This window comes from Hermetia illucens, chromosome 2 (genome assembly GCF_905115235.1).
Source record: "Hermetia illucens chromosome 2, iHerIll2.2.curated.20191125, whole genome shotgun sequence".
Lineage (NCBI taxonomy): Eukaryota > Metazoa > Arthropoda > Insecta > Diptera > Stratiomyidae > Hermetia > Hermetia illucens.
In genome coordinates, this window is record NC_051850.1 from 148,415,337 (window position 1) to 148,435,141 (window position 19,805).

The 19,805-nt window shown below is 39.3% G+C and overlaps 1 protein-coding gene across 1 annotated transcript in view; it reads left to right on the forward strand.

The window, feature by feature from the left end:
- Positions 1-284: 284 nt before the first annotated feature.
- Positions 285-19,805, forward strand: part of LOC119649660 (carcinine transporter-like) — a 70,253-nt gene continuing 50,732 nt past the window's right edge. Inside the window, exon 1 of the mRNA XM_038051916.1 lies at positions 285-919. Coding sequence (XP_037907844.1) covers positions 564-919 — 356 coding nt within the window. The 5' untranslated portion in view covers positions 285-563. The remainder of the gene's footprint in view (positions 920-19,805) is intronic.

Consider the following 19,805-nt stretch of genomic DNA (forward strand, 5'->3'; position numbering starts at 1 on the left):
AGACTCTGTCAGTTGATCAAAAGAGGTAATAATAGTAACGTTTTCTTGAGCAAACTCCACGCTTACCATTGTTTTGGCTCCACTCGAGCTGCCAACAATGACCATCAGCTCAACCTGTTTGGCGTAGCCAGTGACCATCGCTTGCCAGACGTCGGCTTGGATCAATGCTGAACAACATGTGGAAGCAAAGAACAAAATCTTAGCCAAAGTCTGAGCGATCTAGATGTTAGCCGACTTGGTTCAGCTGAGCCATGCGGAGCTATAAAACAGAAATTTCCCAATAATGCTGATCAGTTCAGTGAGGCTCGTTTGAGTGGCTACGTCGTCGGTGCAATCTGCTCAGGAATTGGCCAAGAGCACGCGAAGGCTAGTCCTGAATCCTGGAATAGGTACAAAATCTAGAATCTGTCGTTCTAGTACTGGTACAATTCCGATTGTGCAATTTGTTAGTTTTCGGTTCAAAGCTGCTTCCTTCTAGCTCGTGGAGGTTTGTGTGAATAAGTGCGTTCGCATTGAAGAAAGAAAGTTTTGATAGTAATTCCGTAAGAAACAAAGAAAAAACAATGGTACCGAAACCAGAGCAAATTAATATCTCGCAAGCGAGCAGTAGTAAAGCTAGTGGTTTTGTAAATAATGCATACGAGGATGATGGAATCGTTAGTAAGAATCCGACAATGGCGGACGTAGACCTTCCAGTACCTGCGGGCAAGGATGGTGCTGAGAAACCCTTATTGGACTTCGACGACCTTCTACCCCACATTGGTGAATTCGGACTCTATCAGAAGTTGCTGTTCTTGTGTATGATCCCGTTCGCTTTCTTTGTTGCTTTTGTGTATTTTTCACAAATTTTCATGACTCTGGTGCCTGAGGAGCATTGGTGTCGTGTTCCGGAGCTGGAACATCTTAACTTGACTGAACGGTAAGTTTGGAGTAATTGCGTCCTATTTGTAACGCTTAAATTTAGATTAAAACTGGTTATCAATAAATTAAGATTGATATGTCTGAGCAAAATGGCCGAGGCCAAAAAAGTCGTCACCCAAAAGTTTCTATCACAATTGTTTTATTATAATTTCAAATTTAGAAAGGAAAACCTGTTATCAACCGCTCAAGGGTTTGTTACGGTTAAGATTAATTTTCTTCGGGCTTAGTAAAAAATTAACTTGTTAGCTTCGAGAGCATTACCTCCATCTGACCATTGATAAGACTCTTCGATCTTTTTTTTTAAAAATTGTGCTGGAATCTTGGTTTGAAGTTGGTTGGGGTAGTAAGTGCAGTTATTTGTGTGTTTTTAGCGATTTTCATATGATGTGTAGGGTGTCCACTAGTTGTTTACTATGTATGGTGTTGCTTTGTTTTTGCAATTAATGCTGAGTGAGCAATAAGGATATAATAACAGGACGAAGGGAATTTTTCAAATACACTACTTTAGCAGTGATTGCACCACCCACTAGATTCCTCTGGGGAAAATTTCTGCATATTCTATACTTAAGTGTTTGTCTTTGTTTGTGGCGAAACGGCGGGGGGGGGGGGGGAGGGGTGGTTTGGAAGCCATCCTAGAAAGATGCTTTTGGGTCAAGTTGCAACACAGTTTGGAACTCCACCAAGACTACCTCTATGTTAAAACACTGGATTACTGCAACGGAAAGTCAAAGTTAAAATTTTCCTGGTTGCAAAGAAGAGAGAAATTAATGCTTTAACACTGGCTTAGGTCTAGGTTCAACTTGGATTAGGCCATCAATTATAATTACTTTTACTAAAATTACCCTACCATCTCCTTCCTCTTCATGGGAGTGCCGCGAAATATTAGTTCACTTCTTGCCAAGCTCCACCTGAATCCGTCTTATTACACACTTCAGAGTTTTCCTCTGACTTCATCATTTCTCTGATAACGTTTTGTAAACTTATGCTGTTCTTCACAGTCTCCCAAACTCTTACTATCAGAGCGATCGGGCAGCAGAACGTGGCGTGCCCTGGATCTGGGTCTGAATGTGTTCAGGACAACATCTACTCTGAACTGGCAACGACTTTTCTTGTAACTGTGTCGTCGCTGAGTTGACTCTAATGCGGGAAGCCAATCCGTGTGCTTAATGACCCTTTTGGGAGTCCTTTCATAGTTAGTGCCACCTCTTCAATTAATCAGTAAACACATTTAGCGTCACTAAGTGGTAGGCCATGTTTACCCTCTTCCTACTACTCTTATATGCTAGTAATCTCTCTCAGGTGTCTGGATAGCTGAGTGGTTAGAGCACAAGGCTGTCGTACCGAAGATCACGGTTCAAATCTCGCTGGTGACAGTGGGATGTGTATCATGACTTGACGTCGGATACCAGTCGATTCAGCTGTGAATGAGTACCTGACTCAAATCAAAGTAATAATCTCTGGCAAGCGCAATGCTGACCTGATTGCCTCCTAAAGGGTACTGTAATCCTGTAGTATACCGTTACGGTCTTGAATGAAGTGCTCTAACACACTTCAAGCCCTGAACCGTTTGGATTGTTGCGCCAACGATTATTATTATTATTCTCTCTCAGACTGGTGCCGCGTTAAATGTGTGAAACAAACTCCTTTGCTCACGAGTTATCTGCCGATCCATATTACGCTTCTAATATTGGGTATCTTCTGCCTCAGTGATACGCTAGTATCTGCTGTTTTTTTCGCAGAAATTAATCAGATGTTCCTTGAAATTGAATTTCCCGGATTTGAAGGTTTTCTTTTTTGCGACTTCCGATTAAGACCTTTTCCGTTTTTTGTTGTGGTAGGTCATGGTCGACCATCTCCAACCACATTTTTATGGTGCTATTGTTTCATTATCGTGCACTTAAATATCTTCAGGCTATTTGCGGACGAGGTCACAGCTAAACCAACCGATTACTGTACTCAGATTTGGCACGAAAAAGACGAAACAACCTTTGCACATGGTATTAGACGAGAGAGGACTCAGCAATGAGCAATGACGATGTAAATTCTTAGGTTCCTTATACGAATCGTATCAAAGTCTTCCTCCGATGAGGCAGCTTTGCACCAGCTGTATTGAGTAACTAGGGACATTAGTTTTAGCCAACTATTTTAGTTCTTACTATAATACAAGGCCATTTGGTAAAATAGAATGCCTTTCAGATGTATGAGGTTACCATGGAAAAGCCTTTGCTGGAAGACATCGGGTCTCTAGCGATATCCTAGCTTGGCATTTTGTCGATCGTGCCCATAAGGCGAGGTGTGATGGTGTCTCTGAGTTGCTCATCGGTCTTCGGTACAAAAAAAATGTTATGTCTCTTCCACTAAACAGGGAAAGCCTCTTCTACAATGAATGAAAACTCGGTGGTAAGACAACAGAGCCTAATCTTAGCAGCAAGCTTAGTGGTTATATCGGAAGTAGAATTTACCCTGAGGGCTTTATTATCGATAATCATTGCGGTAATGGAAACAAAGATGTTGCGTTGGACTAGTGGTGTGATACGTTTGGATCACATGCGAAATGGGGATATCCACGATCGATATAGGGTTGCCCCGATGGTGGAAAAACTGCTAGAGACGCATCTTCGATGGTATCGCCACGAAGTTCGCGTTAACGAAAATTCATTTGCCAAGATTGGTCTGAACATTGAAGTCGATGGTAAGCAATCAAAAGGCCGGTCGAAACGACGGTGGCTTGATACCCTGCATGGGGATTTAAAAGCCTTGCCATTGCATCCAGATTAGGTACTTGATAGAACCAAATGGGGAAACCGATCACGACGATCCGACTCCGCTTGGACAAAGGCTGTTTGCAGTTTCCCCCAGGCAGGGGTTTATTTGATGTGGTTGAGTTTGCTTCAAAGTCCGTTCCGTCAATTCTTGTACGTCCCTGACGGTAGATGGGGGTTGGATTAAGGGACCTTTTACTAGCTGGGTGTTTCTATTTGCTTAGCTTGTTTAAATGCGAAATAATCATTGGAATTACTTCTCTGATACGAAGGGGAAGTAGTATATCTTTAGGACAGGAGTTGGAATGATCCTTTCGTGTATCGGAGAAGGCAACCGTAATCGGTTTTGTAGATGACATAGCAGTGAGTGGTATGCACCTGCAGAAAGTGGCAAAAAAGGACCTAAAAAAAACACTTAATCTGCTACGAAATTCGGGAAGTTGATTTGGATACGATGAATTAAGGTTGTTCTTTAGAATGTGCGGGCTCTTAGATGACGATAAAGGGGGTATACATTGTGTTCGGTTTCTTTATGATTAACTCTGAATGAAAATGGTCGAAAGAAGAATACCCAGACTTTGAAATGCATTCCCTAAGCTGAAGTATAAGTAAAAAGAAAATTAGGCGATGACGGCTTTACGGTTTCTTAACAGGACAGAGGCAAATCGTCAGACGCTGCCTCACCTCTGCCCTGGGAGCAGAGTGACCGAAGCGGCTCGCAGATGTTGAGTGCTCCTTTATGTAATTAATAGAACACAACATGATTACGAATTATATTGAGCGCAAATCCGTCCAATGCCCCAACCGAGGGGTCCGTCTACCAAAAAGAGGGGGTAAGTTGCTCCTCATTTGGTCCGGTCCGGTATCAAGTTGATGTGGACTTAGGACCTCTTAATTCTCAAAAAAATGAAATATAAGTGTTTTACCATGTATGCTAAATCTCAAGAGTCCCTGCGGACACATTATAATATTGCAACTATTATGTAGGACGGCAAAAAGACTGATTTGAAAATAGCACAAGATCAAAAATTATATCAATTTTTTGTCAAAATGAATTACCACGGAAACAGGTAGGAAAGTATAATTTTATGTATTTCCCCACATTTGATTTGGGCTTATGACCCATAATGATTGTCAAATCCCACAATGGGAACAGCTATTGTTGTTGCCATTTGTTGTAGGTTCCTTTTTAAACTGCTTCTCAGAAGTGCAGAGTTCCCGACTAATATTGCCTCTTTGTCGTTAGAAGATCTGTAGAAGTCATTCGGGTGATACCACTTGCTACCTGAAAGAGGTATGCTATTGCAAATGCGCTGTGGATTCTCAGCGCAACTAGACAGTATGTTTATTCCTCTCAGGTTTATGGTTTTCCTAGGTATATCCAACTTCGCCCTTCATGTGCGTTCACTTTATTTGATGATGACGTCATACGCGTCTTAGTTTGCGATAAATCCACATGAAATACAAAATTTTTAGCTTCTATAACTTTGTTAATAATAAATAGATTTCCTTCAAACTTTCCAAAATTGTGCATTATATTATTACTTATAATTATACCATATTCGGGTAAAATTCTAAAATATGGCATTATACTATTAACTTTATTTGATTGGGTATTGGAATAGTCCTCACTCCCTTATGTTTCACCCAACATCAGAAATTTAGTTTTGAAAAGTGCTAGCCAAGTCCTTTCATTTGATACCCCACATGACCATATTCTGCGAAAAAAATGTATGGGGACTTCCCCTTAAACGCAACAGAAGATGGCATTACTTGCTATATGTAAGGGGATTCATAGACCACGTCTTCCCACCAAATTTCGTGACAATAACCTTAGCGTTTTCAGTTAACTCGGGCGTGACAAGCAGGCATTGAATTGATTCTAATAAGGTTTTGTATTATACAAAATCTTAATTAGTTCTTTTTCGACTGGTTTTGGATCTACACATATAAGAAAGCGCATATAACCTAGGAACCACTTTGGTCACCCTGCTGGCAAAGAAGAGGTGAGACAATGTGTGATGAGTTGCTTCTGTCCTGGACAAAACTGCCAGTCGTCTGCCTCTTAAAGTGATTTATTGAATGCAGATATCGTTTTCCGTGAGATAATTATTATTTTATAGTTTTGTTTTCCCGCAGGCTCTGGAGATCATCCACTCCAAATTAGTCACATATTTATATATTTTCGCTATTTTTTCGTAATTCTTTCAGAATATTCATTACATCTGAAAGCTAGACGCTGTGAATCTTCCTGTGCATATACCTACCTACATAAAATCATAAATAAATTGGCTACTTTCAAACGCATTGTGGTTCTACACATTACCAGCTTTATTTTTAGAATATAAACAAACATCATTAACACTTTCCATAGCACATGTTTCCAGCAATTTCATGGAATTTCCGTTTATAGCATCGAAAATTTCTACGTATAATCTGAATTTCGGCTAGAAGTCATTGTAAATCTTTCAATTTTGTTCGTGTACAGATTAATTAGATTCGTGCCTGCGCAATGTTCTTCAGTATTTAGTTACAATTATTTCCTGCATTTTCTAAAAGTTGTTCTACGTAATTGGCATTATTTGTTCAGGCACTTTTCCCCTGTTTAGAAAGTATTTTTAAAAAAATATCAACTTCTTTATAGATATAGCAGCGGAAATGATATGCTTCATTACTTTAGATACACTTGAGAAAAAGGCGAAAGCATTTCGCATTGTTGTTAACTCGAAAACGTGTTGTGCCAGTAAAATTACTACAACGCGAAATTTATGCATTCAATCAATTCACTTTCATTTTTAATGGTCCACAACTAGTTAATCTGAGGTCACATGCTATAGTTTCGTATAATATTGGAACAGTGATATTATCAATAGATACATATATATATCTCGTTTGCGGTCACTCCATATAACAAAAAAGATTTTTAAGTGTTCAATAAAATAGTGGAGCCGAATATATTGAGTGTTCCTCCAAGACAGAATTCTATTGGATGTACTGCGATTCATGAAGGCGTCAAAAATATTATCCAAAGATATTTTTAGGTGGTTTTGCGGTTTCACATAAAATTATGCAATCGAATGTCACTTGCGTATGATCCGGTGTAATTACTCGGTTCAACGGAGCATTGTGAATTGAAACATTTTCAAAGATGTATTTTCTTATGTACAAATTTGATATTTAATCGATTTCCTTTGGAATTACGAGAATTCTAATCAAATCTCGGCAATCCTCACTTTATAATCAGTGCCATTTTTCCTTCAATCATCTACTCAACATTTCATAAAACGCTGCCAATTGGAACGTCTTTACTTTTCTTCAAACATCATCTACGACATTAATATCCTTGATGACTAGCTTTCCATATATTCACTGGCTAGTAACTTCAAGAAAGCAAATAAGAGCAAATCAGCTGAAAAGGAGCTTTGAACGTATAGTATTGATAGGGCAATAATTACGGCGATGTGCAAGGGTGGTTACAGAGGGAACCGCCCTGTTGCTCCTCCATCCCTTCCTGCATCCCCGCGATGATTGCCATACTAATGACCTTATGTCGAGGCTATCGCCCTGATAGACTATTCGCTAGTTTGATGAACGGGAATAACCTATTACTATATACTCCACCCTATCAAACATTTTTCACACTACCGTATAAAGGATGGAAAGACTAATATGAGAAGGATATTTATGATGGCTTTTACCGTTTTTTAAGTAAGACTGCCTCTTGGACTGATTGGGAAACATTTTTCCAACTGGGCCTGGTCTTAGCAACGAAATGGGAGCTTTGTTAGGACTTTGTCCATGCTGAAGCCTTGCTATTTCCAATGGGTCTGCCAATTTCCTGTCCTTTTTTTGGTAACTGCACGAAGCGAGAAAACGTCCGATAATTGGAGTCCATTCTCCTGCTGCTGCGGGAAAAGGGGTGTAAATATTGAACCGTGTGCATGTCACTTGGGGTGATTTTTCCTCACGTATGTAACTTCTCTATTACAATTTTGTATGTAGCGCTATTAGGGTTCATATAAACCTCAAGATACGGTTATCCATAACAATCTTGTCTTGTTCTTCGAATTGTTTTATTAAAGTTACTTGGGAGATCTCGGTATTATTCGCTTGACCCCATGTTCCATTTTCGCCTCCTTGGAGAAATTCTTCCAATTTTATGTATATATTGACATTCCCTAGTTTCATTAGTAGTTGGGTTGCAGGCACTGTCTCACCTCTAAAGCCGTCAAAGATGTCACCTCTTCAAAGCGCCGGTGGAGGAGATAATCATCCTAGTTTCGTGTTAAACAAAACCTTATTAACATCGATTCACTGTCTGTCAGACAGAAATCTGTTATACGCAGTTTTCTCCAAAACAGCTAAACCGATCCGAATGAAATTTAGTGGACATATGGGAACTATGAGATTCCAGGCATACAGTGAGTGACTTAAATTTACGTGGAGTTTAAAGGGAATATAGGCATGAGGGGTATAAAATGAAAGACCTCGATTAGTTATTTAGTTTTGACGTGAATTGTAAAGTACGCGAGTAAGGAGTCAAAATGTGCTCTCTTAAAGTGAGACTGGACTCATTTTCGGAAACTATCCAAGAAAAAAATCAAGATAGTGAACCTATACGAAATCTAGGCCCATTCGGATATCTACTCAAATAAACTTAATAATAGTATATTAGAGTATAGAGGATAATGTCTCGAAGACGCATAGTTTCATGAAAATCCGTGAGCCCTTTTTAAGGTTTTATGTAAAATAAAATCGGTTTACTGTCTGCCTGTCTGCATGTCACATGCATTTTTCTCGGAAATGGTTATAGCGATTGACACCATATTTGTTGGAAAGGTGGGAACTGTGAACGCATACAGCAAGTTACATCATTCTACACCGAATTTAAGGGGGGGGGGGGTCCCCATGCATGCAAAAGGGAGTGCAAATTTTTTTTTCACCAAATATAATTATGTGGGGTATCAAATGAAAGGTCTCGGTTGGTGATGGTGGGGTGTGCGGGGGGTCGAAACTAATCATTTCTTCCACGGACCCAATCTCAGAAAAAAAACCAAGAGGCTGCCACTATATGGTGACTAGGCTCTGAAATACCCCCCGCACCGATATCTATAATTCTTACTAATTGACTGCAAAACCCACTTAAGTTCATCCTAGAATCACGAAATGCAGCAATGTAGGGTTTAACATAGAGCATCATTACATGCAGTTTGGTGAAAATCGTTAAAGTTATAATAGGTCAGGTATTAATGGGACATGTCTACTCAAGCGTATTTTGCAGAGAAAATTATTTGTATAAATAGCAGCTGACACAGTTTGATTTGAAATTATTATGCAAGTATAACTGCCACGCACTCAAAGTTTCTCGCACAAGGAAACATAAATCCTTTTATAAGTGAAGCGTCCAGATTCCGGTTTCCCGACTTCTTTACGTTTAGTGTGCTTTCGACTGTCGCTTTCTCCCTTTCTTATGTCGTGAAACATTGGTGATCCCAGTGATTCTAATGCTAATTCTTCTTATACCTTGCAAGGTGAGCACCTATTTAATATTAGCTAATACAATATCCAGCTTAACAAAGGTTTCGATCAGAATTTGGATCGTGGTGTTTATCGCTCTGTTTCTCCACTCCAAAGCTCACCTGTTGAAATTACCAGCCTTTTTTCTCAAGGACCAGGTTCTGGTCTCTAGCGTCCTGCACGGGAGTGGTTAACATCTTCTCTTATTGTGCTGTTGTTGCATTAGGAGAAGGGTACCTATCGATTTTTGCCCTTACCAAACCTATTCTAAGCATTTTCGACTTTTGCTGGTATTTTGGCCAGGTTTCTGCAGTAAAAAGACTTATTTCCTTCTTGCTAAATTGTTGGAATGTTAAGAGCACATTATGCCGCCCTCAATTCGTTCTTGTGTTTTTTATCTTATTTTGAGAAGGTGTTACCTGTGCCGTAAATTACACAAAAATTTCGAAAAGCATCCACCGCTCTGGTTTAAATGAATTTTATCTAGTTCCATATTGAAAACGCCGCAGTTCATTCACGATTGTAACCAGGGATCAGTTACGCTTACCTTAGCGGTTTCCCAACGGGCTTAACGTACCATTTTTCTTTTAACGTAACAAATTCAGGACATACTAATACCCTTTATTAAGGCCCGGGTATTTTAATGAATGTTTCACCTCTCCTTATGAACTAATATAGTCCATTTATGCGTTCTTCATCTTGGGTTTCTTTCCCTATAGGTTTCTACGTTTTGCATCGTTCCTTTCTGAGCCTGTACTTGGGGGTGACCTCCCAAGCGGGGAATTTTTCCGCAAATGATTTTCCGGATATCCTTCCCATAGTCTTTCTTTATCTGCAAGAAGAGACCGACAAGATGGGTGGTTTGCCAAGTCAAAAAAGGTTGATTGAAGAAAAAAAAGTATGTTAGTTCAGTTTTGTCTACTGCAGGGGGATGACATTCCTCTCTATTTTAGGCAAAACCATTCGCCCTCTTTACTCTGAAATTTCCTCTTCGTCCCGGACTTAAGATAGCCTTCTTTTTATTTAGCTTATGGAATAAAAATCTGGTTATGGTAAAATTAAAATACATACCCTTCTAAAGGAAGGCAGAATGGGACAGTATAATTGTTCGTTTCCGCAGATTTGGTGTAGTCAATCATTCTCAATTCGTACTTTTCAACAGGAATGGAAAAAGGGTGGAGGTTGGGTTTGGTAACTTTGAATGAGAAGAATAATTTCTGAATTTTACAATCACAGAGATAATAGCCAAATTAATCTACCTGAAAAGGTTGATCGGCAAAGAACAGGTTTGTTTCCAAGATAGTAATTAAAATAATCTTTGAAGACATAACGGATAACTTCGAAAACTTGATCGACAAAGAGTAGGTTGGTCAGGTAGCTTGGAGCCGCCCGTAGCACACGAAGCTATGCTAAAAGATTATACGCACCATTCACCGCGCAGATGAAGTGGTGACTAGTATACTTACAACCGCGTATATTTGTACGATTAGACTAGCCGCAGTGCATATAAACCCTAAATCTCGTCCCGTTCACTTGGAGGTGAGACGCAAATCAGCTAATGCGCATATTCGCTTAATTCGTACAGTCATGCGCCCATTTGGAAATACCTGGGCTTTGGTGCCTGTTGATTATATGATTTCCAGATTTGCCTCTAAGATGACAGCCTTGATCGTAATTACCAAAACAAAGGTTCTTTAAAAAAAAAGACGACTAACGGTTTCATCCAATGCAGAGGCTGCCATGGGAGCAGCGTTACTGAAAGTGGCAATAGATGGAAATCGTTCCTTTTTTGTTCAGTCGCAAAAACCACATGGGTGCGAATTCTACCCTTCTTAAAACTGCCAGTACTTTAAGCCCCAGCTGCGACAAAGCTATTTTTTTTTGTTTGGAATATGAGGGATCATAAGTCTATATTTATTTGATGTTAGACCGGATGAAATGGAGTGCAACTTATTCTCTCTTTTTTGGTCCATGGACCGCTCATTTTGAATATAGCACCCAACTGGACTAACGTCCAGGACAGAGGCAACTTATCGGATGCTTAAAGGTTAGGCAGCATGGAACTAGGCTTTCCTCTCGGAAAGATTAAGGATCATATCCCAGTCGGAGATATATATTATTCCATTGACAGCAGAAAATGTTTACCACAAAAATAGCGTGGTCATACCATTCGAATCTGTTCCGACAGTCACGCAGCGTTCTCAGCACTAAATAGCAACATCATATCAAACCAGGTGGCTAACTGATTGGCTCACCAACAGTTTGGCTCCACAATGCCGGAATCAGAACCATGTCTTATAGTAAGTCTAGTCTAATCTAAAGGATGAAGCTAAAGGGGCCCATGCAATGAAAAAAAATAAATTCCCAGGATCTCTAAAACGTCATTTTTGGTGTCTCTTGAGAAAGAGGACATGACAACATTGGTAGGGAATACTGATCCTTAAACTATCAGATAGAAAAAATTTGGGTAATGGTGTCTCTACTGGTATATGCAGTCAATAAAACAGGAGGAGACGAACCCGTATTTCATTTGCAGCTATCCTGCCTTCTCAGACTTTAGACGAAGATGCTTCAGAAAGAATTTCTTCACGAAAGGATCTGAACACCCCTGATCCCCCTTGGATACATTTTGAGATTCGCAAAATTCATGAACACCGCTGGCCATTGAATCCCATCCCTCCCCCTCTAATCTTGCAACCTAATAAAAGTCCTACACAGCAAAAACTAAGGATGCAATGGCTAACCATTGCATATAAATGCGTGCGTTAAAAAGGATAAGAGGTGCATAGTCTTACAATTTTACTTCGCACATTCAACCTGGGAAGAGAAGCCTTGGTACGGTAAATTCTGGGCGAACCTTCATTTCGAAATCCATTTCTCGACTGTGTAGACTAGCTTCATGTCATAACCGATAAGCTAGCCTTTATCCAGAAGAAGGAGAATAACAAATAATAATTTTGTTAGAAAGTTGATTTACGATAATTGGGGATTATTTTGAGTGAATATTAAATCCTCAATTTAGGAGAGGGGGATCACAATCTCAATAGCGTAATCGATGCATTGCTTCCACTTGGGGTCTTCCAAACCCGAGTTTAAGTATTTATTCAGAAAACCACGAACGTCTCTACGTGGTTTTCTTTTTCAAACGTGCAAAAAATCGTCTACTGTGTAAGGGCAATGAAATCTGTTATTTCAATATAATTTTGTCCATAAACATCAAATTGCTCTTAATGGAATAAAGATGAAAATTTACTCCGGTTTAATGGTGTCTGCGCAGAAAAAAGTAAATTTCAACAGTTAAACTATACGTAAAAATGTTGAATAATGTCACTCGTATTTACAACCATTATCATACAATGATGTATTAACAAAAGTTTCTGGAATTGTCTTGGGGACCATGACCTGACTGCATTTCGCGTATATGGTCTTAATTCCGTAATTTTGTCTAATATGTGGTATATTCTGGTATATTGCCCAATTTTCTCGAAAGGGTAACAGAAACTTATGCGACAGGAAACCTAGACCCACCTAATTTATTGCATTATTAGAGCTTAACTATTACTATTAAAAATTATGGATGTGGCTTCTTGGATCTGAGAAAAATAGACATGTTAATGACACTATGAGCTTAGGAACAATATAAGATTGTTTGAAATAATAGCTGCTAGCAGTTACTGCTACAGAAAATTTGACTACAGAGAACATGTTTCAAAATATTTAAATGTCATGGTTTTCGTAATATCATTTCTAATCTTCTGCCTTTCAAAGAAGCATACTAAGTTTTATACTACTCGTCCATTTACTATATTAAACCAAAGCCTGGAATTCATTAAAAAAGATACATACATATATCTGCACATTCAACAAATTAATTTTATCGCTATTTTCTGCTTCTGGCTCAATTTTTCCATCAAAACACATTAATTAATGTGCATGACGAATTTTTTACCAATGCTAATTTCTTATCTTAATTTGATATCACTGGCGTGATGCTGATTTGCAGGAAGTTTTTTTAGTAAATAATTAATAGTCACTTTTGTGTGAACTCGAAATTTAACATTAACAAAATGTATAAATTCAATAGATTGCACCAACAGACCAAATGTTATTTCTTTTGTTTTTAACTTGCATGTTATATAGTTAAGTTGGAAATCATGAGAAATGCGAATGGGAATATGCCAGAACCTTGAAGTTTATTCTTCCAAAATGCAAGCACTTCCTGAGGAAGTTGTGGTTTTTTCAAAGTAAAAGTTTAACCGGAAGGGGGATGTTGCTCCAAAAGCCAGTGGTAGATTGAAATTTAATAAATATTGGAGTTGATTCGTGAACTTGAAATTTAACAAATAAGTGGATAAAAGTGCTAATGAATTAGTATCATTGATATCAAAATATGTATTTTGATAACACAAGCTGACATATGAAGAGCATTCAGCATTGTTTTCATTTTGATAGCTAATTTGCATTTCATGAGACTCGAAGTACTATTGACATTTTTTCTCACTTTTTGTATGTGTTTTTTCTTATAAAATTAGAGAAAGTTTTATTATGTATGTATATGTTGAGATATAATATACATCAAACAATTATAGAGAAAATACTAGTTACAAATATTACTTCAGAATAGTTAGCTGTGATATCTATTGCTCATAAAATCACGTCTTGGAATAATTTTTTTTGTTGAATTACGGGGGTCATCCCGTGTGAAGGCTGTTTTTTTGCTTTTTTTTAGAAATTTTTTGTGAAGAACTGGATAAAGGTAGAAATCCGAATTTTTCACCATATATTTATTAATGTCTTGAGCATGAGTAGTAATTTCCAGCACGATAGCATCGTTTGTTATTGAAATACGGAGCAACTTATACACCCATTTTCACGTTAGAGGGCGCTATGATCATCTAAAAGAAAAAATGTAAACGGCATTTCAACTTGCGGATTTAATCATAGTCCGCAAACGAGGATTATTAAAATATATTAAAAGCTAAATTTTTGGTGCCTTATTAAACTTTTTTTGGTGAATTTTGCTGTCCTTTCAATGAATAAAAATAAAATAAAATAAAAATGAATCGAAAAAACTACTGAATGAATCGCAATTATCCTAGTTTGCGATATATGTATGTATTCTGTATATGTTCTGAATAAGTCGTGAAAATTTCAAAGAATTTCGTTGGATAGATTTTGGGCTATGGTGGCAGCAGATTTTGAAAATGCGGTTTCGAGAAAAACGCATTTAAAAAGTAAAATGCAATTTTCTTTCACTAGAGGAACTAGAATATGTAATCAAATAAAAGCCATTTATAAGTTCCCGAATAAGTACTGATCATATTTCGGTCTTTTGGAGGAACTGTGCTGTGCTAAATATTCTTGCAACTTATAATTATGATTCCAACTTCATTGCGTGGTTGCGTCAGTTTGGCAATTTTGAGTTAATTTGAAAGGGACAAATGTTTGTACCTAATGTCTAATATCTAACTTAGACAGGTAACTGCCTGTGGCTATGCCTTATCATATCAGACCGACAGATTTGTCTGGCTCAGATAACAGACAGACAGATGTGTGTGTCTTAGTCAAAGAATTTTTCCATCTGAATTGTACAATTTACACTTATGAAATATGCATACTTCGGAATTGGGAATTGCACCACATATTCATTTACTTTCAAAACCGATCACGCTTCATTTATGCAACATATTTTATATGTTTTCTTAACATATAATAGATTTTTGGGATATTAGATTTATTTATTTAATCCTTTAAACATGGGTAGGAAAGTAGGTATCAGTGGCCGCTCCGAGGAGCCCAATTAGTGCTATCTTGCGCCGTTTTAATGCCAGAAACTCCTAAGACCGTGGCTGCTGTTATGAGAGCAGGGGGGCAAATTCCAGCCGGCTCGGATCTTCAGAGCCAGCCCGTAGCATTCAGGAAGGAAAGCAGCTCTCCCAACCTGCAGTTAGAAATCTCTTTGAGGTCCCCAAAGAATTGTTTACCGAGTATCTGTAGCCTGACTCTAGCTAGAGCTGGGCAATCACAGAAAAAGTGCATAAGGGCCTCCCCCCCGTTCTCCGCAGCTTCGGCAAGGCAAATTGTAGGGTATGTCGAGAGCCAAATCTTCCTTGACTTGGCACAGCTGGTAGGCCTTTGTGTAGTTCGGCGTTAGAGACGTTGAACCGTCTCATTTCTGACTACTTCAGTGCAATACAGGAACAGGCACAATGCTGTATGTAAGGTGATTCATCAAAACCTAGCATACAAGCATGGGCTTCTCACAGGAACATGTCCGGTTTACCGGTGTGAGCCGCAGGCAGTACTTGATAGTTCTGCTACAGCATGTATTGGGACCAGCAAGTTCCAACTGATCCCCGCTCCGCGTATATTATTGATGTTGCTATTATGGGGGATAGGAACATTGCCATCCCGGCAAAATTGAACGGAATTACGTGGAAAAGAAGGTGAACTATGAGCCACTGGCTTCGGAAATCAAGGAATTTTGGTGTCTCAAAAAAGTGGTGTAGTTCCCATAATATTTTCCGCTACAAGTTTGGTATCTAAATCCCTCACGGCTTCTCTTGATGTCCTGGGACTTTCACATAATCTGGATGAAACTATGCAGAAATACACCATTATACGTGTTCGATGTTGCGGGGATTCCTCGATGGATTCTTCACACTTCCAGTGCCCCTTTATCTTTTAGAGATGGGATCGTCCGAGCCTAAATATTAGGTTGGGGAAAATGCAATGTTGTAATATAATTTTGTCAATAGATGACGACACTTAAAAATATCTTGTTTTGTACTTATCGCATCGGGTCATACTATACGGCGATTTGAAGACGACAATCTGGGCTGCAGGTCTCTCTGACAGTTTTATGATCGTATGTTTCAGTCTCAAGTTGTAGGCAGGCAAAGATGGAGTCCATCAAGGAAGAAATTCGTCATATTTTACATTTTCACTACCTGAGAGGTAAAAATGCAATCAAAATGTGTCACGCCACTAGTCCAACGCAACATCTTCGTCTCCGTTCATTTTATAGTCGGCCAACACTCAGAACCATAGAGAGCGACATTCGTCGATACGTCAATCTCAAAGAACACTAGTTGTGGAACGCCACTTCACCCAGGTTGCGTTAATGCGTGAAGAAATTTCATAACGCAGTTCTCCATTGGCTGATAGCGTTGATCCGAGGTATTTAAATCGTTCAGTTTTGGGCGCTTCCTTGATGAACACCAACAGAGACGCGAAGCGGTTTCGATACACCTGCCATACTTCGGATCGTGGTAAAGCAATTGAACCCAGCGCACGAGTTCTTCTCGCACTAAGTACTGTCGTAAAACATACCACATGAGCTCATGTGGCACACGATGAAATGCTTTCTCTAGATCCAGAAATGCAATATAAAGAGGGCGATGCTTCTCACGGTGTTTCTCCATGAGTAACCGCGCAGCGTGTATTGCGTCAGTAGTTCCGCAGTTCTTGACAAATCCGGCTTGATACACGGTTATTTCAACGATTTCGCGAATACGGTTGTCAAGAATGCATTCAAAAATCTTCACGGTATGGGAAAGTAACCGGATCGGACGATAATTTGAACATTCTGCTGGACTTTCTTTTTCCATATTGGAACTATGGTAATTTCTTGCCAGTCGGATGATGTTCTTCCTTCCTGAATAACCCGATTAAAGAATTCACTGAGCCACAGTGTTGGGTCCCAGCTCTTCGCTTTCCAGAGCTCAGATGCGATGTCGTCAGGTCCTGTTGCTTTCCCAGATTTCATTTGTTTTATTCCCTCCTCGACTTCAGTTGCGGTGTCCGGACGGGTGACAGCGACTGCTTTCTTTGCTTGCCGGTTGGCATTCTTATAAATTTGCCAATTGCCCAGTGTTTTATCGTCGAGAAATTTGTGGTCGAGGCGTTTCTTTTCACGGACCTTTATTTTAACATCGTCATTCCAAAGCCAAGTATCTCGGTTGATGTACCGCTTACCCGGCTTGGTGACCCCGAGGGTTGCAGGGGTCGCTTTGTGGATCGTGTCTTTCATTTGGTTCTATGATTCTTCCATATACGTAACGGTTGGTAATCGCGTACGTGAAATCATTTCTTCGTTCTTCTCACCAAATTGGCGCCATTTAATGCGCGGCGGGCCAGTGCGTTCCTCACGCTGTTTTATCGGCGGCTTAATTCGCAGGACTGCAACAATGGCCGATATTGAGGTGCGATGGTCTCATAGGGAACGTCTTTGCAATCTTTGAAGGTGGTAAAATGTCAGCATCTTATGAGAACATAGTCGATTTGCGTTTTACGGTTCCCACTATAAAATGTAGGAAGATGAGACAATCGTTTGATGAACCATGTATTCATAAGTACAAGGTCATGGGTGTCCGCAAAATCGATTATACGCTCGCCACCCTCATTGCGCGCTTCGAACCCCTTTCCCCCATGGCAGCTATTACCGCCTGTCTTTTCACCCACATGACCATTAAGGTCGTTAGCAATGATGATATAATCGTCAGCAGGCACGTGATAAGTCTTTCCATCGAGAAGTTACCAGAAGGCATCTTTCTCGGCATTAAGTCGTCCTGTCTGTGGTGCGTACGCGGTGAAGAAGTGAATAGTGCGATCAGCTGATATAATGGTGAGCTCCATCAGCCGATCATCAAATCGTTCGACTCCTTTAATGGTACCACGAAAATCCTCTGAGATGGGACTGCCAACATCATATTGAGTGTGTAAGCTGCCAAAATAGAGAAGTTTGTAGCTATTTTTACCACGTTCGCGTTCAATGTCGCAGCTTTTGGCACCAGGCTATTGGGTTTCTTGCAGGGCACAGATATAATGCACCTTTTCCGAAGGGCTCTTGCGAGTTCCTCGGTCTTTCCAGCTAGGGTGCCAACATTTAGCGTGCAGACACGTATTTGTTTTGTTCGGACTAATTGACTTACGTCCTGACGCCATCCATGCATCAAGAACCCTTGTCCATTTCTCGACAGGACCGGGGCCCGCCCTGTCGCGTCGACTGAGGTTGACGCTCTAGCACTTTTCCGAGGCTTGTGACTCAATCCAAGAGAGATCAGGTCGGATTTAGCATAGTGTAATACCTCCAACTGTACTCTATTTATATCTTTTCGTGATCTCAGCATTTTATTTTTGTTTTACTGAGGATAGTACAAAGTTCGTTGCCTCAAAAACCCTCCTTATTCACCTTGGCTTGGGACCAGCATACCATAGTATTATAATAGCATGGTGGAGTTTTAAACTTTCAAATTATTAATGAATTATATTATTATATTGCGCATGAGTGACAGTGGCTTATATTTATAGCCTAACAAATGTGGTGGTCACGATATTTTAAATTCTTATCATTCCTAGTGAAATCCATAGTATATTTCATAAGCTTATGTAGTAGTTCTAACCGCACAAAGAGGAGGCAATAATATCTCAAATTTGTTATTCATTATGATCTTATTCATCAACCGTAAATATTTACATATATGATTACTTCCCGATAGACTACATCGCATTACCTATTACCAATTGAACCGAAAGCCTATACCTTTAATAATTCACTAAACCAAGGACCTTGTAAAGCTCTTATTGCAAGTGGTACTTATTAGCTCTGTTGTACCTCCAAGTGCCTATCATACAAGCGCTTTCAATAAGCAAGCACTTGTGGTACTTTCCCAGTTCCGGCAACACAATCCGCAACTCATTTTCCGCAGACCCACGCGCAAAACTGGCGCAGACATTTATAACAGGTTGGCTAATGTAATCGGACGGTTGGATATCACCACTAAATTAATTAAGTTACTTGATACCTCAAGGCTCTGCTTATTCTTGCAAACGTTCCAATTAATATCGGAATTGTTGTGCCACTAGAAAGGAACTCTGTTTTCCACCATGCTGGGCGACATCGGCAGCAGTCGTGTGCAGATGTAATTTCAGGAATATATCATAGTTCTTTTGTATGTTCCGATATTGTCACTACGCCAGTAACAATTATTTTTAATCGATTATCGACATTTATGGGTGCTACACAGCCCTGCTTGGCAGAAGGTGGATGCAACATGAGTATACAACTAATTTTTACAATGTATAACAATACTTCAAAGCCTTTTCCTTTTTCCTTTTTTTTCCGTATTTTTGTTTTTTTTATTGAAACTATAAAACTTAAACTGGAAACATAAAACTGTTTTGTTAAACGGAGATTTTAATTTTATCGGTCCGGGATAAAAATAACATTTATTGTCTATTTGTGAAGATAATTATATCGCAATGCAACGTGCCATTGTATCATACGTGAATCATATATGAATCAAATATCAGTACTCTGACTAGTAAATGCTGCTATAAATTCTAATTTAATCTGAGTTTGCTTAGTAAGGTGGTGTATAAAATGGATTATTACAATTGTGGTCTGCACAATAATATCCGCGTTTTCGAATATCTATAATAGAACTTGGTCTGGTCTAATATTAATTCTCAGACCAAGATCACCCGCCGTAGACTACTGTTTTGTGAATGATTTTTATTGGCGCAAATCACATTGTCAAAAGAAAACAGGTGCAGTGGCGTTTTAAGTCATCCTCTTTTGTAGTACCTAGATTATATCCCGAT